Source organism: Physcomitrium patens, chromosome 8 (assembly GCF_059467195.1).
Source record: "Physcomitrium patens ecotype Gransden chromosome 8, ASM5946719v1, whole genome shotgun sequence".
NCBI lineage: Eukaryota > Viridiplantae > Streptophyta > Bryopsida > Funariales > Funariaceae > Physcomitrium > Physcomitrium patens.
Genome location: NC_143417.1, coordinates 2538278 through 2559772, shown reverse-complemented (window position 1 = coordinate 2559772; position 21495 = coordinate 2538278). Strand labels below are relative to the sequence as shown.

Here is a 21495-nt window from a genome sequence, read left to right as displayed (position 1 = left end):
AAAGTGGAGTTTTAACAAACAACAAGGCATCTGTTGGTTTACAACGACATCTGGCACCGCTGCGGATGAAATGGCGCCAACTCGTTCCGGGACGACGCACCCTGTGTCCACGTCGGAAACATGGTCGGGGTTGGAGACCGGAGCCCGCGGGTGGGTGTGTGTGCTTGCGTGTCTTCGTCTCCGAGACCTGCAACCGTCTCCGACACCCACCCCGCAGGGGCTACTGTAACAACTACTACTATGACTACTACTACTACAAGAGCGGAAGCGTTGCAGGGAAGCGCGCTCGTTGTTTTGTTTTTAGTCCAGGAAACTCGTGTAGCTCACGCCCAATACACCACCTTTGCTCACTCACTCACTTATCACCATCGTCGTAGTAGTCGTAATAGTAGTAGTAGTCCCACATCACACCGCACTACCCGAGTGGGATCCCGCCGCTCCTCACTCTGGAAGGAAGCAAGGAAAGAAGGAAGGAAAGAACCCCACATAAATCCACCAACTGCTCGGGACCTGCCTTTCCCTGCTGTAGCGTGCGTGCATGCCCGCCTGCCTGCCTGCGTGCGTGCGTGCGTGCTTTCCTTGGTTTGTTTGGGGTTGGGGTTGCGGTTGCGGCTGGTCTTAGACTCGAGCACTTTGGAGCCAATAAGCCATCAGAGCCAATCATCCTACTCCAGCACGAAGCCATTGGGCTTAACCCGCAATTCGCTGCTGACCTATTGCATTCGTGGGTGGCGCGTACCATCTCTGTCGTCGACAGTTGCAGTTCGTTAGTTTTGCGGTGGTGATCTTTGTTGGGGTTCATGCCCAGGGCTGGGGTTTTTATTGCCTCCGAGGGATTTATATACAGTCATCACCCGGGTTGTCGTTTCTCTTCATGCATTTTCATGAGAAGATCGATTTGAGATGGCTCGTGCAGCGCAGTAGTGCTGCCTCACGAAGGGTAAAACCATCAACGACCGTCGGTGGACGACGATGCTTCCAAGTAGAAGCGTCCGGCCTTTGCAGTTTAATCGGGAGTTGAGATAATGACCATGAGTGCATCGCGAACCCCAGATTGGCCTTGTCTGCGCTCTGCCGTTGCTGGTCTAAGACCCTCGCAGGTTCGCAACCCGGAGAAATTCGTGTTGGATTAATCCGAGCAGGAAACGTGCTCTGATCGCCTCATACTGCCAGCCCTTCTCTCACAACGTTTTTAGTTTTTGGTTTTAGTGTTTTTATTTTTTATTTTTTTCAATATGGTAGCACAGAAGCCGTGGCTCTAATAATCCTACAAGCTTTCTTCAACCTCCATTGCCGCCCTCGATCCGGAAAACTTACACTGTCCAATTAACGGATGACGCTGAAAATCATAGTCTGAGAAGGTAGCAAGGTTTCGAGATTGAGAAATCAATTTGTCCAGGCGAGGCCCAGGCTGGCCAGTGGTGGCCGCGTAGAGCGGCACGCTGGCGAGTCCTGGTAGTACCACGCTTAGGCAGCTCGGGGGAGGCGAGGGCGAGGGCGAGGGGTGGGACTTGAGGGTTGACGACCCCACTGAGAGAGGCAAGCGTGTAGCGTCACAGGAGAGTGACGCATCCCTTCGCGACTCCCAGAAACTGGAAACGTGGAACCGGGAGCCCCTAGTGAGTTGGACAGGAAGCGTGAGCACTAGCGACAAGGATCTGGACCAAGGCTGGAAAGAGAAGGATCAACTGGAAAACTGGGAGCAGCATTTGGGAGACAGGAATCCGAGGGGATCGGAGATTTTGAGTGCCCACAATCTAGACAGTGATAAGGAACAAGGAGCGACTGATTCCGCTGCAGCCGGAAGCACAGATAGAGAATGCGCGGGGGCGTTGGATAACTCGATGAGGTATACATCCGCATCAGCGGTGAGGGCTAGAAACTTAGGGGCTCAGGATTATTCAGGTCGCAGAAACGCTAGGGGATACCATTCCTCCATGAGCAGTGGTGCACCATGTGGCGCCTGCAAATTCCTGCGCAGGAAGTGTGTAAGGGGTTGCATCTTTGCGCCATATTTTAGTGCGGAGCAAGGAGCGGCGAAGTTCGCCGCCGTGCATAAAGTTTTTGGGGCCAGTAATGTAGCTAAGTTGCTGTTGCATATACCAGCGCCGCGACGCAACGATGCGGTGCTGACCATCAGCTACGAAGCGCAGGCCCGATTGTCCGATCCCGTGTATGGCTGCGTCGCTACCATTTTCGCTCTCCAGCAGCAGGTGCGCTGCCTTAACACCATCCAAAATTTTCTCCTCTGCCCTGCTTGGTAAAGTTGGGGCCACATACTGTTCGCGAGCTGAAACCCTTGTAACTCCGGGAACATAGGTACAGATACGACTCGTGTAGGCGAAGCACTCGAGCTGCTAGTATTTCCCCCAACCATGATATGCATTGGATAAAACCTACTTTTCATTCTGAGAATTCACTGCAGAAGTTGCCGACGCCAAGCCACTTAGAATCTTTCCCAGTTTCTCACAACTGATCGATATCCCATCCTATCGATTTTAGTCTATCCAATTGCACAAGTATCCATGAACGAAAGCTTGCAGAAAAGGAATTTTATAGCATACAGCTGTTAAGGGTATAAGTTCCTAGGGAAATCAAAATCAGTCATTTCCTAGTTCGGCTGTGCGGTTAATGTAATTCGTTGTAGAAACTCTGAAACTTGACAGTGGGGAGGTGAAGAGTTTCATTCGATTGGTATTTGCATGCCTCTAGCCCATTCGTATAGTGCATTGATTAGGAGTCGGTCCGGTTTGGTTAGGTCAATCCCATCCTTGGTCCCAAATTCTTAGGATGATGACATGTTCGATACTAAATGGTATTTAGAGAACTTTTGCGACGTAGTACAGTTTTACTTAGTTCGAGTGCTTATCTCTATACGCTACATTCATACTAGTCACCATGACTTCACATCTTAGGAAGAAACTCTGGCGACAACTAAATTCCCCAGTGTTGAATCAGACCGCCATCGTTAAGGATTGAATGAATGTATGTGAGCGATCCAGCATTAAGTGCACATAGAACCTAGATTATATTACAGTACCCCTCGTGACTTGCATGCTCATTCTGGCCCCATTCCAGCAGTGATTCAGTTGTTAAACCACTCCATCGAGAAGTGTCACAAGATGCGTGTCCAATCAGCTCTAATCACAGCATCCCGATCAATTATACGCGGATTGGATCTAGTTTTGTTTTTGATTTTTTGATTGATTTTTTTCTTTTACGATAAATATATATATATATATATATATATATATATATATATTTTGTATCGTGAAGAAAGTTGAGCCTAACCGTCGTGAGTGTGAAAAAAATCCGCCGCTGCAAGCTGGCCCATTCTAGAAGCTCAATTTCTAGACTTGACGATCTAACTTCCGTAGTCTGCCGTAGGAGAGTAGTGTATGGGGATCCTACTCCATCAAGGTAGCAAGCCATGGGTGCAAGTTTGGTGCGTCCAATGATGCATCATTAGACTCATGATCAATGTCATGAAACTCATCAGGCACTGCAGAAAAAGCTAAGTTCACAACAGTTCAGAACCTCAAGAATTCTAGAACTTTTGTACTGAACATCATTACATTTGATAGCATTGTAAGGGGTACTAGTGATTACTTCTGATTTCAGAAGTTACCAGACAAGCGTACTTTTAGACTCCATGGGTCTTGTCCATGAGGTTCAGAGGCATGGTTTCACACAAACGTGAAAACTGGTACTTCAGGCTCTTTCTAGATCATCTTAACAACACAGGACGTCTGAGAGCCTCAATCTCGTAGCTTGTGATTAATGAACCTTGGGATGAAGAGGTCAGAGATTTTAATCGTTGACACGTGATACCTGGATATGATCGACAGCTAGGCTGGAGATGCTAGGTCTTCATAGTGGTGTGGATTAATCCTTCTGATAGCTCATTTACCTCTAATATGTTTAAGATACAAGCCTTGTTTACCTGAGCGACGTAGAGAGAAAGACTGCCGAGGTATTTTTAGAGTCTTATAAGCTCCGGTGCAACGATCTAGTTTCAAGTTCGAAAACCATGAGTAGGAGGGAGGAACTATGAGAATCGGACTTCTGATCAGCAAGTCAAGACTAGGTACTCATGGATTCCGGAGAACTCTACTCCTCGACAGTACGACTACCTTAGCTACACCGCTGCTCCTATATTATTGAAAAGAAATTGTAGTTGTACCTTCCTCATACACAATCTTGCATTCTCCAGATTTTACGTCTCTAGGAAGTAACCCAAAAAATGATACGGCAGCTGTATTGTACTGGATTTTAATGACTAAAAACGATTGGGTTTGATCTCTTGCACGCCCAGGTACGATTCTAACCTGGTACAGCTACACACACATCTGACACAGGAATGTCTACTGCAGGGTGACGGTGGGAACCTACCGCAGTTGCATTACCAGATCTAATGTACCCAGTTATCACAATATGATCAGAGCTCAAAACGATGTATGTCAAGAAACTATACTAATTAGATTAACCTGTGGACACTTCGATGTATTCTTCTCTGCTTTAGTAACTTCAGTTTGGAACGAATCGTAAACTCTTAGGAATCGAGAGGTGTAACACTTCGGCTGCATGTCTGTCATGAGAGGTTAGTACCGGCAGCTCATCATAGCAGCGGACTTGGAGCGGCTATCTAAATTCCGTAGGGTACTTTTACTGCTGTACGAGCGTGGCACCCAACCCCGCTGGGTGAGTACTGAAGTGCTGCTACGTATCAAATCTTTCCAAATAGTCTGGTAGAGCCGCCATAGTGGTCTCCTCCAATATCCCAGCACCTTCATTCACCTATCCAAGCTAAACAGTCACGAAATGTAGATGTAGCATTCAAAGTGGTCTGCATAGAACCGTTCCACAAGTATAGTACCTTGGATGACCGAATATCTAATACAGTAACCATAAAATTTAAGTATTTGCTTATGGTCAGAAAAGATGAGTCACTTATTGAGTTATTACAGCGTGCATGTGTTGTTTTAACACAAGGGATTTTTGTACTTATTGCTAAACACGTAAAATGGAACGTAGTGACTAAATGCTGAAGAATGTCAGGGGTCGAAGAAGGTTTGTTCGCCATGAGTAACATCGACAAAGATGTCATTTTTCATGGGGAGTCATTGTAAGTGATTAGAACAACGACCGCAGAAGATCTCATACAAACCTCTGCTGTCAGGATCTGTACTGACGAGCTTGACACTGTTGTGGATTGGTGTCCTTGTATTTCAGGTTGCAAGCTTGCAAGCGGAGCTAACTATGATGCAAACCCAGCTCACAGACCGCAACACACACCTGCTGCAGCAACAACGAATGACAATGGCCTTCGGTGCTCAGGGTACGCAGGCGGTTGAATTCTTGCAGCCCCAACACCTCGCAGATCACTCCCAGCTCTCGTCCACATCCGGGTTGTCAATGGGCATTCCTGGAGGCTCCAGCACGGGTCCATACACCCGTGTGAAAGCAGAAGACAGTTACCTTCATGGTATGCAAACTCACCTCTACGACGTCGGAATGCCGGCTACGAGTATGGAGCCTACCATTATGTCCACCGAGCATAGCTTACTGGAGTCCATGCAAAGATTCAGAAGCGGAGGAATGGCGGAGCAATCGGATGAGGGGGAACTGCAAGCTCTCACATCTCTCTTCAGGAGGAAATAGGAGCTGGCAGCCTCGCTCGTTGTCCACTGTGTGCTTTCATTTTCATGTTCAGCGGATTCGCGTGGTTTTCGACTTTGTTGGTTTGTTAAGAAGTGCAGTTCCAGGACACGTGACGGTTTTAGCTTGGCAGTGGAAGATTCTGCTTGGACCCTAAGCGATTGACTTGATTAGGCTGGACAATGAGGCGTTAGCCATTTAGCTCAGGGAGAGCATATTAACTTTTATGAGATTAGGCATGGTACTGCAAGGCTATCATCTCGGCATGAGGATTGGCGGTCACCGTAGGAGGCTAGCAGAGATCGGAAGGTAGTACCATTTGCAGCACGAATCTAACGTACAGAATTAATTCATGGATCGTGATTAATGTTTTCGCTTCATGTGTCTGCATGCAATTTGAGGAGTTGGCACCAGACAGCTTTAAGCAATGGCAGCCTTGGCCCCTCTTGGACTTTGCCTCTGCATGAACCAGTAGGATGTGATCCTTTCCTTTCACTTTGTCCGTAGTTTACAGCAAGTAGGTCCTAATAGAATTTACCTTGCACTGGGTCAAGCTTCGACCTCCTGAGGTTAATACTTTTGAGCTATGGCTAGTTTAAGTGAGAATTTTTGCATCGAAATTTGTCTATATATGTGCGTCATATATTGTGTTACCTAATCTAAAGTGGGGATTTGTAATGTGAGATTATGGCAGAACCGTTGTTCTATGTAACATGCTCAAACCTGTTGGGAGTCGTTTTCCTTTCGACAGACACGTAATGAGGACGATTGCTTCTGGGTCAATTCTTGACCATTACTGCACGTCACATCATACTCAATTGGTTATTATTGTTCATTCTTGTGGGTTGTAAATTTTGTGATCTGCTGAGATGGGCTGATGCGGATAACTCCCATATTCCAATATGTCCACAAAGCTCCCAAGCCCTTAAAGGGTACTCTTTCTTAACTTCGCGTTTGGGTTGGTTCTGACTTAAAACTCCTAGTTACAATCTCCAGATTCACCTCACCCTGCATGAACAATGATTGCATCAATGACAACAGGAAAGGACCGTGAGAGATTTAAGGTGAACTGGAAGACTGTTGTGTAGACAGAGCTTGCTACATCCCCTTCAAAAATATGGCAGCATGAGATAACACCCTGATAAAACAACATAAAATTAGCAAAGTTAGTACATGCAGACAAATTTTACATTGAAGTCTGCAATTTGTCTAGAACACTATCATGTTTGCGAAGTAACGGCAATAGAATCAACCAACTGGCCAGATCCTGAGTATCTTATCTTTGCTGCTAGACAGAAGTATCTACAGAGAATCTCAGACTGTCAAGGTGCTGGCCTGATCTTAGGGGCTAACGATAAGCAATATTCAAAACACATTATGAGGATTGCATTTGAAATGTACAAGCAACCGAGACATGTAACAGCCCTCAACAGAAGCCTCATATACTACCAGTTTAACCACCTGTAAATAGGAATACAATGGCCCAGCTGTCATCTTTTCTGCGACTTTATTCTCATTAATGTTGCACATTTGTCCAAAATTGTGCGCTCACTAATCCGCAAAAACATAGCATGGTAAAGCTTTGCATCACTTTTGCAGTCGATATTTCGAAAGAATACCCTGTCCTCTTCCAAGGAGGATCCTACAGAGCCACCTACTGGCTTCTCACTGGTCAGTGAACCTACCCCTGGAAAAATGCTGTCTCTTTCGGTCACTATTGCCAACAAGCATATACAAACCGATTTTGTGAGAAGCCACTTGTCCAAATCTGAAAGCCAACTGGGATCCTCTTCTCTTGGCTTGGCGGAAGCTCTTAGCGGTGTCATCCGTTTGTTGCTTCCATTTGGTGTAGCCCGATCGTCCCTATTCCTCTTGCGACTGCAGATGGGCCACAAACATTGACATTGGACGTGAAAACCACCAGATTTAGAGTCTTGCGTAGTTATGAGACCACGGTTAACTTTCAAAGACTAAATGCAATCACGACCTGAAAGGTATTCTTGTAGGACAGGACCACGGAAGGAACAGCATGAAAACCGAGAGGATGCAGCTAGATAGTTTACCTAGTAGAGTTCTTTTTAACCTTAGATGCCCACCCTAGTGCTTTAGCCAGCTTGTCCACAGCAGCAGATGAAACTCTATCAATCTCGTCATCTGATAACTCGACTTCGACTGCATTCCACTGAGAAGCGTCCTTCTCAATTTTTTCCCGAGTTGCGTCATCTGTATGAATAAGATATAGCAACACCAAAAGTTCCGGTTGAGGCTTCCCATCCACTGAGAACTCGAAATATTCTGATCCTTGAGAGGAACAGGGGGCACACCCAGCTTTACGCCAAAGAGTCAGACATCTCCGAGCATGCCGTGTCGAAGATAACCGTCCGCAGACCTCGATCACCAACGAAAGATCGACATTTACCATGTCGAAAGGGTTGTCGGGTTCTGTAAATCCATAGCGGTGGAGCAAGGCTGCATTGCTCAATGAACCATAAGTATTATATACCTGCATGAAACGTGTTGTCAGGTCCAAGTGTTCGAGGTTAAGGGGTTTGGTAAGCAATGTGCACAACTGAAAACAGACACATGATAAGTTTTACCAAATAAGTTACTGGTTAAAATTTCCTAAACAGCAAACCCTTTAATTTGACAAGAATGCCACATCGAGAGAAAGGATGCGTCATTCATACAAGAATGAGATGCATAACGAAATTGCGGATGTATGTTTCTAATAGAAATTGCCTACCTCAGAACCCTTCGCAACATCTTTGACCATGATCATCTCAAGAACTTCACTGCTTCCCTCCCAGTCCGCATTGTCTTCTTCGCTATTCCCTTCAACCCCATTCTCCTCATCAACAGGCTTGGGCGCCTTGACTGTTTCGTCTTCACCAGCAGCTGGATTGAATTTGTTCTTCTTAGTTAGTCCTTCGGGCTTAGGGCTCAGATTGACAGTTGGGGCAGACTTGCACCGCTTCAGGATTGCTTCTTTAGGCTTGGGGCTCTCGTCCACGGATGCAATAAGCTTGCCACCCTTCCTGGGTTCTTTTTTAGGAGTTTCATCAGAAGTCTTCTCCACAGCCTCATCAGCACTACCTGGCGTGGTAGGTTCATCCTGCTCTGAATCCGAATCGGAGTCGCTCAACACAGATGTAAAATGCACATCTTCTGCACCAGTCTTGTGGTTAAACCTGCAAAACAAAGACGTAAAACTTGTAAGCATTCGGTGTGTGTACACATCACATAACAAGAAAGGAGAAACATAAAACACAAGTTTCAGAACACAAAGGAGATGAGGTAGATAATCATAGCGTACAAGTCAGCCAAAGGTACCATGCCAAAGCCATGAACGTCATCGACTTCAAATGCCCGTGAAGCAACCAGCGTCTTTGCCGCGAAGTAGTGCTCTATCGAGAACCATTTGGCAGGAAATGTCTCCTCTCCAAAAAGTTCAAGAAGAATTTCATAGCATTCTTTCCAATCTGACCTCATGAGCTTCCTGTCCTCTTTAAGTGTCTGTCTAGATGGATCACCCAACTTAATCAGCACACGCATGGCCAACAAATCAAGAACGAAATGCAACTATGCAGTAACCAACTGAATAGCATGCTATTTATTACTCGCGGAAAGCATAGCCGGAATGCTCGTTAACATCCAAGAAGGCTAAAAAAGGCTCCCAGTAGGATTCAAGACACAGACCTTGTGAAGCTCGGTACCAGTCAGCAGCCGATCAATTTCTGACATCTCCCACACAAAGGGGAGGCATTGCTGAAACGGAAGAAGCCGCAAGTACCCAGCCCATTTCGATTTCTCCCCAAGACTTCGCTCATACATCAAGGCGACAGCCAGTCCCAGACCCCCACCCAATTCTGCTTCGTTCAGCATACTCTCTGCCTCAGTAGTGACAGTCGTAAGACAAGCCTGCTTAGGTATGGTCGCTATCACTTCCCCTTCATGTAAGTCATACACAGCTTTAACTCCAATATCAGCCACAGTATCACCTATATGAAAGGAGAGTCCATCACTATACTCAACATTGTTGTCACGCATCCATCGGATGAACCCCCGCAGATTCCTGAATCACACAAGCAACACGATTCAACCCAATGCACTTCCAAGAGGAAATTCCAGCAACCGAAACAGCGTCTCCAAAAAATCTCACCACAACACATGTTTCCAAGCAAACTCACTACCACTAATACAACCCTCAGATTCTTCACCCACACAGCTTCCTCCATCAAAATTGCTACAAAAAAATTAAAAAAACCACCATTCTGCAATATGGGTATCGTAGCCACCTCTTCGACTGAGATACAGTGGTTGCCATTGCTGCTGTTTCCCACTTCCTAATTGCTTGCCCTTCAGTATGAGCCTACCAAGCGATGTAAGTCAATGTATCCGCAACCATCGCCATAGCAGACTGTGCACAGATGAGGATTACTCTTACAAGAAAAGCTTTGCAGCAGAGGAGGGCATAAGCGGCAGCAATGGCTATGGCGGAGAATGAGAAGAAGGAGGAAGGTGATGCTGCAACGAGGGCAAGATGGCCCAGAGAACAAGGTTTAGGGTTTTAGGGTGAGTTCGCATTCAATGCACTTCCATTGCGTTATACATTAATACTTGGACCATCTACATTTTAAAGATCTTCCGTCCTCAGATCTTCAAAATCTTCGGGAAGTTTGATTTTGTTTTCGAAGCCTGGATTCGAGAGAAATCATTTTGTAACATTACAAACGCAATCTCTCATTCGTACATATGTGTGTATTCTGATATGTGAAAATTTTAAAAAAAATTATAACTGGGGTTTATTTTGTGATTTTGTAAATCATTTCGTACCAATTGTGACCTTCAACTCGACAGTATGAACATTATCATGATCATTAGTAATAGATGAAACCAAATTCAGTCATGCTGTATTTTATTTAATATCTACAAGAAAAAAGACACTGACCAATTCTGATTATTAAAAAAAAAACAGCACCTAATGAAAAATTATTATAAAATTTATAAATAACAAAGTATGTATCTTGTTAAACGACTACTAATTTTTTCAAAGATGAACATTAAAAATCTTGAAAAAAATTACGTTCCCATTTTGAGTAAGGTATTAACACTCATTAAATTTTCTGTGTTCAAATTATGTTGTAATCATTTAACTTAAAGGAACCTCTCACAGAAAACACTAATTTTTCACCTTCAATTATAAACAGGACATACGTGTTCTACATTCTTGTAGAATAATAAGACCAATTCATAAAACAACTTATGTCTAAAAAATTAAAAAAAATAAAAAATAAAAAATAAAATCTTATATACTCAGAAAACATAACAATTACGACTCCATACTGAGTTTACAGTTAAGATTTTCTGTAAAACAACTTATTCACATGGCAAGTTCAAGAACACTGTACAACTCTAGAAGAAGAAAATATTACACCAAAAGCTGAAAAAAAAAAAAAACCATACGAAACACACCAGAGTTCTCATCACGCACTGCATCAAATACAATACCCATACAAGCTCTCACAGTCGATGCAACCTCAAAAAGAGGCAGCGGCAGCATTTACTGAAAGAGCATCAACGATCAACCGCTGGTGAGGACTGGCATCCACAGGAAGAAACGCAGGTGATCATGGAGAGGAGACACCAAAGCTTTTAATTTTGTGAATGCAAAACTCTCGCCTTCGCAGATTCCATTAGCATCAGCTACTGTTGATATGCAAAGTTGTTGCATGCTCAAAGTGTTGTATAGAATCAGTCTACAATGTGAACGGTATGTGAGTGTTAGTGTGTGTGTTTGTGTGTGTGTCTCTAAGTCTAAGCTGAGTTGGGTGCAACCCCCGAGAGACGGGGATGCCTACGTTTACCTAGTCAAAAATATCGCTCGCAGCCTGCACAGGCTGGTAGCGTAAAGGCAACCGTGATATGGGAGTGTATCTAATTTCCTACCTACGACTGTACGAAGTAGTCACAATGTTGACAAAAGGAGATATTCGTCGAACAGAAACCAGCCCAGAGAGGGTAGTGTTGTGTGTATGGGGAGGTGTAGAATTTGGCAAGAGGATGAAGAAAGTTTGGATTAGCGTCTCATGCCAACGTGCGCCAGGTTTTGTTGATACAACGAGGAGTTGGGGTTGAGATGCGAGGGCCGGGAGCTTGAGTCCCCTTGCTCCTGCTTCGGCCTGGACATCATCTGTGGTGGGTACCCGTCCATGCTCTGGGAGCCTTGTTGTTGTTGCCGGTGGTCGCCGTTGGAGGACAAGCTCATGGCGATCGGGGCAGAGATGTAGGTTTCGTCGTCCTTCCGTATCCGCTCCCTCAGTCCCATAGCTTGGGCGATGCTTTCGCCGCGGCGGGCGTCGCCACATCCGGCCGACACTTGTCTACCGTAGCGGAGGCCTTGGTCTTGTAGCGATGCCGCTGCAGTTGGAGGTAGGCCTACAGGAGCAACCATGTCGTGCCCGCTATTCCGTGCCGCGGGAACGTCGTGGTTGTGTTTCCCTTCGTAGGTAGTGATCACGGCCTTGATGTCGGTGGAGGCTCGTTCGACATGCTTGCGCACTGGGCAACCAACGTTCGTGCACTTGTAGTAGCTCCTGATTAGAGACGACAAATGGGTGAGTGTGTGTGTGTGTGTAAGTTATGTTCCGTATTCGGATGAGCAAACGAACATAGCCAGAGGATTATGAATTGGTATGGGAAGAGTAGTACCGAGGATGCGGATTGCCTTTGACGACCTTCTGGCCATACTTGCGCCACCGGTAACCATCGTCGAGAATATCCACGTCGCTAGTCGTTTGCACGACTACTCGAGGCTCTCGTATCGTCCTCGGCGCTGCCGCTACGTCCTTAGAATAATCATTCCTCTTCCTATTAACCATGAAGGATCATTGTTGAGAAAAGCTTCTAAAATAGTCAAAATCTCAGACAAGAGATCGCCATTCCTACAGCAACAGGGAAGTGGACAAACCTTCGCTTCGAATCCTGCTCGTCATCGTCGCCGTCCTCGTTCGAAAGTTTGCTCCCATCTTCGTCGTCACTCCCGGAAGCGGATGACGGCCCACCATGTCCCTGGGTTTGAAATCCCATCCACCCATCTGACCTACCGTCATTGCCGTCTGTCTCTCGAGACAAACCATCCGCGAGAAGATGCGCCCCACTCAAGGCCATTCGGCGAGTAGGCTGGGGCTTAGGGTGGTTGTGATCACCCTTGTATACAATCTCCGTCACCTGTCCATCGTGCGACCGCTCCACCTTCTTCTTCATCGGACAATTCGCCTGAGTACATTTATAGTAGCTGCGGGGATACTCACTGCCCTTCACCTGCTTTTGCCCATACTTCCGCCAGTTATAGCCATCCTCGGACGGCCTGTCCAGAAACGTTGGGACGGCCATGGGGGGTGGTGGCTGATTATCTTGCTCTGAGTCTTGCGAATTTTCTGCTTCAACTGCAGCTCTATGTGGCACTTGACTTGCTTGTTGTTGTTGTTGCTGTTGTTGCTGCTGCTGTTGGTGTTGTTGTTGATGTTGGCTCTGTATGTGTGCTAGAGCCTGTGCTTGCTGTTGAGACACACCGGCGAATTTCTGCAGGTTTGGTATAGACGACATTTGGTTGCGAGAGACGGACTTGACACCGAGAGGTTTAAAGACGAACCCTTGGCTTCCTTGATCGGCGTTCTGGGCATCCTTGGGACCATTCGCCATTCCTCGCATTGCGCCATTGTAGTACGAATGAGCAAATGAGAATGTGCCTGTGGTTGGGGACGGCTCTGACTGCATTTATGAAGACATGACTTATATATGTCAGACAAAAGAAAAAGATATAAACAAAATGCTCTCCATCTACCATGTGAAGCCTAACCAATTTCACGAGAATCAAAACCTGACGAGATGAACAGAAATAGAAACTGTACCTGTGCATTTGAAAGCATAACAAGGGAGGCGTCGAACAAAGTGGTGGGAGAAAGTAGACCCGGGGGAATAGTTAGATAATTGCCATCACCGCCGCCGCCTCCTCCTCCTCCTCCTGCTACAACGCCACCTCCACCTCCACCACCACCATTTCCACCACCTCCATTTCCTTCACCACCTCGAGGGTTGGGAAGGCTGGAAGGTGTAGACTGGTTGTACCGGCTGCCATTGTTGGACGGAGGCAGACGACCAGCGGTACCTACCTCGGAGACGGACTCACTCTTATTCGCTGCTGCTCCTCGAGCTGCAAGTCTCTCTGCGAAACTACGACCGGGGGAGTTGCTCCCCACGCCATCCAAGGAGGGCGAAGGTTTCTCTTCAAGATTGGAGGCGGTGGAGGGATCGGAGGGTACCGGGGGGGACATGGCACCTGCGAGGAGGTGCGAGAAGGACTTCAATTCATGCTCCGCGTCTTGGTCGTTAAGGAAACTAGAGGCTATGCTCATAGGACTGTCAGCCTTGTGAGTGGTCATAGACGATGACGATGGTGGTTGCGGACGTGAGGGCGTTGGTTTTACGAGCAATCTTGTTCTAGATTCCGTCGATGCTGATTTGGTACCTTGAGACAACTGCCCTTTCATGTACTCGCATGGAATTTCGCACAAGCAGGCGTAAACTCTGTTCTTTAACGATTACGACAATATTTCAATAGCCCTACAACAGCAAAATACGGAGCACCAAGCCACAGCTTTAGTAGATGCACACGCGCACAATTTGTGTATCTTGACGCTCCAAAGGCTAGAAATTGAACTGAGAGAATTCAGTGCAGGCAGCGCATCGGCTGTGAGAAGGCGCAGGGTCCAGCAGAATTGCACATGAATTTCAATATCACACGCCCAAAATTGACCTGCTAAAAGGGATTAGACCTGGAGGACTTGGGGTGGGACAGTGCTGAATTGGCGAGTAATACTGTAAAGAGGCAATTTCCAAAGAGCCCTTTTCGATGAATCGACTATCCCCACAGTCCAAGTAGCAACAGAAAAGCGCAACACTCGCATCTTGATTATGTAAGTTGTTAGAAGCAGGGCCACAGACCGAGCATCTAACACCCGCTTCCTCTCATTTCATTCTTGTGTCTACCTCTGGACGAAGGTTGAGGGGCTAAACGTATCTGCTAGAGCACTAACTAACGAGCAGAAGCACAACAAATGACTGGGCAGCTCCAGTGAAAAACTTTATTTCGACGAATTTATCGTCAATCACAGAATTCATGATAGCTGTGGATCAAACAAGCCGCAACAAGAGAAAAACCACGCATTCGGCTGAAACGCTCACTCTACTTGACTCAGCCCCGAAGTAGGGGAGAGAAAATCGATTTAACATGTATTTCAGCAAAGCCAAATTTCACGCTCTATCGCTGCCAGTAACCAAATTAAAACGAAGATGGTGCTTCAATGACGGACTACACTTGCGGCACAGAGCAAAATTCAAAACGCTGCAACCATCTCTTGTGTAGCGATAGGTTCGGGGATCGCGTCACTGACTAATTTCCGAGCCGCTTATCATTACAAATGGGGTGTAAAGCACGTCATTAGAACCCCAACTTCCACTCCACAATTACCAATTATCCTCCCCTAAACACTCCTCACCTCGCTCTCACCCTCTCTCACACTCTCTCTCTCACACACACAGCCTGCGGCCCAATAGAGACCCAAGAGGACGCACGACCAGACAGGAGGAGGAAAGCGAACGAGCACCCTCGTACCTGCCACAGCAGCCACACCGACAATAAAAAATAAAAAAAAAAAAAAAAAACACTCACTTTTGGTGAAGCATCACCGTATCGCGAAACCTCCTCGTCAATCCAAGTATCGCTCCAGTCTCCACTACGTAAACACCAACCCGACCAACGTCGTCTCCTCCACGACTCCAAATCCCAACACACTCTCACTCCCACTTCCCCTAACCCCTGAACTCCCGACACTCACATCCACATCACCTCACCAAGCCTCACATCCACGCATCGCAATAACCCGAACTAAAAACGCTCCACAAAAATGCATCCCCTCTAGTAATTCCCACTGTTCCAAACACACCCAATTGACTAAAACAAGAGCCAACTGTAGAGAAAGGTGAGGAGAAGCAGCAGGGGAGGCTTTTGCGGAATGATTCCGTCACTCTTTCGCTCACTCACTGTGGAAAAAAGTCTAGATCCAGTTGAAACTGAGGGGCAGTGCGTGTCGTAGTGCGTCTGTGAGGTCGTGACGATGCACAGGTTGTGAAGAAAAGGGCGAGAAGACTCTGCTGGGGCGAGGGCAATGGCGCGACCCAAACACTCTCTGCACACACACACGCAGTGGATTCAGTCAACTCCAGCCGCCCCGCCCAAGTTGCTTATTCCAACACTCCTTTTGCCTCCGATTCTGTCCATCCATTGGTACGCACTTTCATCTGTTTTGCAGCCTAGTTCCACTGTCGGAACAGTCCACCCCATCCCCCCCCTTTTGCCCTTCTGGTTGAGCTCCACCTGGTGAAGCCGCATCATGCTTGTCCTGCACCTTGTAAGAAGGCTCCACTAGGAATTATTATTATTATTTGCTGCCTTCCATGTGAGCCTCTGCCCCCCCACTTTGTGAGTTTTGTTTATTTTAATATGTAGATGAAAGTGTGGGTGGGGTGGGGGAGGGGGGAATAAAGGGTCTATCATTGTAAAGTGGAATATGGTTGATGATGAAAAGAGATTGTATTTGAAGTTGGGGCAAAGGGTATGATTAAGCCTGACTGGGTTAGTGTGGGTGCTAATTTTAGGGTGACACTGTGTCCCCCCTTCTTCCTGATATTGCTGCTTCTGGGTTATGAACTCTTCCAGTATCCAAGGACATGACAAGCAAGTTACAGATGGATGGGAGTGGTGTGGATGTTGAGTTGGAATATGGACGCTTTTCATCCCCTTGTTGTTGTTTCTTTTTTTCTTCTATTGTTTTTTTCTTTTATTGTTTTTTTCTTTATTGGAGAAATAGAAAGACTGCCCTGTGGAAAAGGAGATTTTAAGTCTTGAAAGGTTTGGGTGAAATTGATACATGGAAAAAGGAGCTTGAGCTTACATCCATCTCTCATACAAAATATGAAAAGTCACACATATATATATATATATATATATATATGGTTTAAAGAAAGGTTGGCCTCCTGCTGCATTGGGTGAGGATTTCTCAAGCTCATAAAAATTGAGGGTCACCATCTGACTGGGTTTGGTGATGCATCACCACTTTACAGTACAAAATAAACCTTTGTTTCTTCATTTGTTTCTCCAAAAAACCAATGTGGAATGGCCCATGTGTAGGACACTTGAGAGGAACTCTTAAACCCAAACAATGAACCCCAAACCCTAAACACCCACTTCTCTCTCTATATATATCCCTTGCACCTTAACTGGAACAAGGTTCAGACATTGTCGTCAAACTTCATTCCATGCACCATTGACTTTGCATTTGACTTGCCCAGTTGGACCACAAGAAAAACACACACACGCAGCTTTATGGTCAATGGATATGAAAGCAAAAATCTATGCACACACAAAAGGAATAAGGGTTTTCAATGTTCACTCAAACTTCATTTTCCTTTTGCTCTTCTTTTAGCATGAGTGTGTTGTTATGGAGTCACCCAACATTCTTCTTTACCCAGCAATCAAGCTGACTATTCAGTTCATCCTCTTTAGCAGGAAAATAAAGGGCACTGTGTTTCACTTATGTTAGGGTTTCCACAAGGTGCTTAACTGGTATTATTATTAGAACAAAGTGTTAATTGTAAACACTGGGTCTGGAGGCAAGAGAGGGAAATGGGTCTTGGTAGCATTGAAGCAGGCAAGCTTTGACCCAGCCAGCCAAGGTGGAGGACTTGACAGCCTAATTTCTTCCAAACATTAAAAAAATAGGAAAAAGGGCAACAAAAGGACTGTGTGAGAACCCTAAATTTGAACTTGTCTGCTGATTTATACACTGTTATGGGATCTTTTAATCCCTGTTTTGGGGAACATTGGGTCCCTTTGTGGTCAATGAACGCTGCCATGGTCATTGAATGCCACCCAAATCTTTCTTCAGCTTTTCGCCTCTTTCCCATTAGTGAGGAAAAAATCCCCTTCGCTCTACCAGTTTTCATGTAAAAGCCTTGACACTCCTCCATGTCCACAACAGTTTTAGGTTTGAAATGAAGCATTGATTGAAGAACCTGACATGCAGTTCATCTGATCGTGGGCATTGAGCAGCCAATCCATGTTTATTTTAACTTCAATTGTTAAGTTCTGTTTAATGTTTTGTGATTGCTTCCCATGACAAGAATCTAAGGGCAGTTTATAACACAAGATGATATTTATTTATTCTATACTTACTATGGTGAAGTCTTAGAACAAATAGAAGTGGAATTCCTTCCTCTTTCTTTGACACTGCTGAGGTTTATCCAATACATTGATCAGCCTTTGGGTGTTTGAAAACCAATGGCATCCAAGGTCCTATTTTCATCTAATTTGCTTCCAAATTACATTAATTGCCAGTATGGTGATTGTGTAACAAGGATATGGTTGTTTTGTATCTTTAGCTGTATAATTATCAATCAAAATTTTTTTGGTAATAATTTATTATAGAAATAGAAATAAACATGCACATTTTATTGTGTATAAGGAAAATAGATAGATACCATGTTGTTATTCCTAGTAGACATCTTATAAGTTTTAATCCACACCAGCTTATTTTTAAAATGTCTAGTGTCTAAAGTCACACAAACTATGTAATGAAGATTTGTAAATACTAAATTTCTTTTCACTACATTATAAAGGATTTTCTTACATATATTATTTAGAATAAACATTATAATAATTTACATTTCTTAAAATACAATAAGATGACAATAATACATCTTATCTATCACCACATATCTTGTGTCTTTAAAAGTTGAGGATATCAAGTTGACTATTCAAACACCCAAAGGCTGATCAATGCATTGGATTCTTTACATGTGTAATATATATATATATATATATATATATATAATATTAGAACAATTTAGATTTTATATATATATATTTTTGAATAATTTAAGTATTAAATTTGACCACGTCAATATTGTTTAAGTCCATAATATATATATATATATATATATATGTAAAATTGTGATGCACAAAAGACATAAAATCATTTATTTTATGAACATATATATATATATATATATATCTACTTTGGCTAGTGTATTGCTATATATTGGTTGAATGAAAAGTAACAATATAAGGTGCTTAGAATACAACTTTTGGCACCAGATTATTTTATAGTATATTAAAATCTCAACAGTGTAACAATTGGATAGTAATTAATATACTCACTTGATACATATCTACTTCTTGACCTACTTGTCAATTAGGATTATTTTGTGCAATCTAAAATATTTCTTTTGAATACTCTTTTGATATATCTTTTTATACAAGTTTTATCAAAAGTATAGTTTGTTAGAATCTATATTTTTTTATAAATGTCATATTTATCAATTTTAATATGTCTAAGTATATATCCAATTTATATTTTAAAGAATTTAATTTATAAATAAATGATGTTTATTTTATTTAAAATTATTGATAGTTAAAATTTAAAATTTAGTTTAGCTTATATTGTGATCTAAATAAAACAAACTTTGATATTATCATTATTCACTTACATTCCATTTATTAATTATAAAGGCTAAGTTTGGTCATACCAAAATGTAGCATTATATGTCTTAGACAATCCTCTTCTTATATAAAGAAATTTAATGTTTATACAATATTATCTTTTATTTCTCTCAAGTGCAACTTTTCACAAGATATAACACAATGTATTGTAGTAGATTATACAAGTACATTCATTTGTCTATGTTGTTTAAAAAAAAGGATGAGTAGACAAGTGAATAAATATATTTTTTATTCTCTACAATTGAAAAGTGAATGCAATGACATTGTATTGAATTATTATGAAAGATAATATTTTTATTGTTATCTTTGATTAGAGTTCTTGATTAGCATGTTATTTTAAAAAAATCTAATGCTTAAAAACAAAAATAATAAACAAAAAAATTAGTAGCAAGTTTATATTCTTTATGACTATCAAAAGCTTGAAATTCATGTTTTATATTATTAAAAATATATAAAATTTTTAAAAAATATATATAAAAAACAAACAAACAAACATTCTAGTTTAACTTTTGAAAGATCGATATTTGTAGTTTGATAAGAATAGCTAGTGCCTATATTTTTAAATATTAAAAGCACTAGCCATAGTTTTACTTTAGAGCTGTTAGTTTAGAAGTTTATAAATAGTTCATGAGATCGATCAATTAATAGAAATCTTAGAATAGATGAGATTTTACTAAAAGAATGTAGAAATAATACAATTACATAGAAATAAATCAAAAGAAAATTAAGTAATTTTGCACTGAACCTGGGTATAATCAAATGCAATCAAAATTTAAATGCATATAGTGAGAATTCTTTCACAATTACAAAATAGCTAAAGCAAAAATTTGAGTAGGTGGTTGTTAGTTTGTATCTCAACTATCAAGTGAACATCACCCAGTTTTGGTGTGTAGAAACTAAAACTCTAATTTGTGACCCTAATTTGTAACCCTGAATTATGCTGATGTGTACCACTGCAAGGGCAGAGGGGATTTTGAGCACATGGGTCAGGCAGGTTGGTACTATTGGGGGTGTATGGAGGTGATCCACTTCTATTAACAACCCATAAAACTAAACATGCAATCTAAATTACATACACAGTTAGAGAACCAGTGTAGAGTAAAGACAAACAAACAAATGATGTAGACTTCCAACTTACAATTCCCATGGAGAACCAGACTAGGGGGGGCAAAGGGGAACAGCAAGAGCGACATCTCACCCGAATAACATAGTGATGTGCATGGGGTGGCAATGGGGGGGCCATTTCAATCATGTGGCAATTATCTCAAATGGGATGTGCACACACCTTGATTATTAATCTCCCTCCCTTAATGCCTCCTTTGTACATTACATATGCCCTTTATACGGATTGTAGGAGAAGGGGGATTGCTTTGCCATGTGGGAATCTATTCTCATATATATATATATATATATATATATAAACACACACACACCAGCACAATGAAACTTGCAATTGCTTTGAAATGAGGATATATATATATATATATATACACACACTAGCACAATGCCACATGGGATTGCTTTGAAATGAGGATGTGTATGCATGTATACTTTGTCATGTATAATACTGAAGTGTATATATGGCAGTAGAATATACTTTGTGATACTAGAATATGGTAATAGATTTTATTTTATTTTTTGTGATGTTTGAAGAAAAATTCCTATTGTAAAACCTAATCAGTAGAATAGGCTTTTGTTTAATTCAATTTTCCTTTAATTATTTGTGTATATTTATGCCTTTGAAATGATGGTATTAGATTTGGATTGCAAAGGTTGCAGTGATTCTGCAATAGTTTGGAAGTTGTTTTCAAAATCAATGTTTAATTGGAAAATGTCACAAAAATATAGCACATGTCAAAATAATACAGCTGGTTGTAGAAAATTGTCATGAAGTATCTTACAATTTCTATTGAACTAGAATAGCATGAGAAATCTCCTATATACATACTTGTAATATTTATTAATTTCAGTTATCTAGTAATTGTGTGTCTTAAATGTCACAGTGTAACAGAAATCTAGTACTTTATCATATGTATTAATATACAAAAGAAAAAGTGAGCTATTTAGTTACTGATACATACTTTCTATCATTAAAAAAATAATAATGAGGATCCCATAAAGTAATGTTTTCTGATCTATGTATTAAATAACTGATGTTTGTGTGTTTTAATTCTCAACATCCATTCTATACAAAATTGTAATACTTGTAATGGTAAGCA

At 42.7% G+C, this 21495-nt stretch overlaps 3 protein-coding genes across 5 annotated transcripts; 1 reads left to right on the top strand and 2 right to left on the bottom strand.

The window, feature by feature from the left end:
• Positions 1-252: 252 nt before the first annotated feature.
• LOC112285314 (uncharacterized) lies at positions 253-6339 on the top strand. 2 transcript variants are annotated; one of them, XM_090252332.1, is made up of 3 exons: positions 2028-2213; positions 4374-4455; positions 5233-6339. In XM_090252332.1, the coding sequence occupies exons 1-3, from the start codon at positions 2176-2178 to the stop codon at positions 5659-5661; spliced, it is 549 nt and encodes a 182-aa protein (XP_090108458.1). In that variant the 5' UTR covers positions 2028-2175; the 3' UTR covers positions 5662-6339. The 2 variants fall into 2 exon arrangements, with proteins under 2 accessions (XP_024381783.1, XP_090108458.1); XM_024526015.3 differs by lacking the exon at positions 4374-4455 and having other exon boundaries at positions 253-2213.
• A 787-nt stretch (positions 6340-7126) lies between these two features.
• Positions 7127-10239, bottom strand: LOC112285967 (ribosomal lysine N-methyltransferase 3). The gene is made up of 6 exons (XM_024527396.3): positions 9954-10239; positions 9355-9730; positions 8972-9171; positions 8402-8846; positions 7722-8161; positions 7127-7536 (listed from the first exon to the last, which is right to left on the bottom strand). Exons 1-6 carry the CDS (start codon positions 9980-9982, stop codon positions 7149-7151), a joined length of 1878 nt encoding a protein of 625 aa, XP_024383164.2. The 5' UTR covers positions 9983-10239; the 3' UTR covers positions 7127-7148.
• Positions 10240-11308: 1069 nt separating this feature from the next.
• On the bottom strand, positions 11309-15938 carry LOC112286055 (WRKY transcription factor SUSIBA2). Of its 2 annotated transcripts, none has more exons than XM_024527584.3 (5): positions 15389-15938; positions 13569-14280; positions 12626-13428; positions 12367-12525; positions 11309-12251 (listed from the first exon to the last, which is right to left on the bottom strand). In XM_024527584.3, the coding sequence occupies exons 2-5, from the start codon at positions 14205-14207 to the stop codon at positions 11735-11737; spliced, it is 2118 nt and encodes a 705-aa protein (XP_024383352.1). In that variant the 5' UTR covers positions 14208-14280; positions 15389-15938; the 3' UTR covers positions 11309-11734. The 2 variants fall into 2 exon arrangements, with proteins under 2 accessions (XP_024383352.1, XP_024383353.1); XM_024527585.3 differs by having other exon boundaries at positions 15761-15938.
• Positions 15939-21495: the final 5557 nt, after the last annotated feature.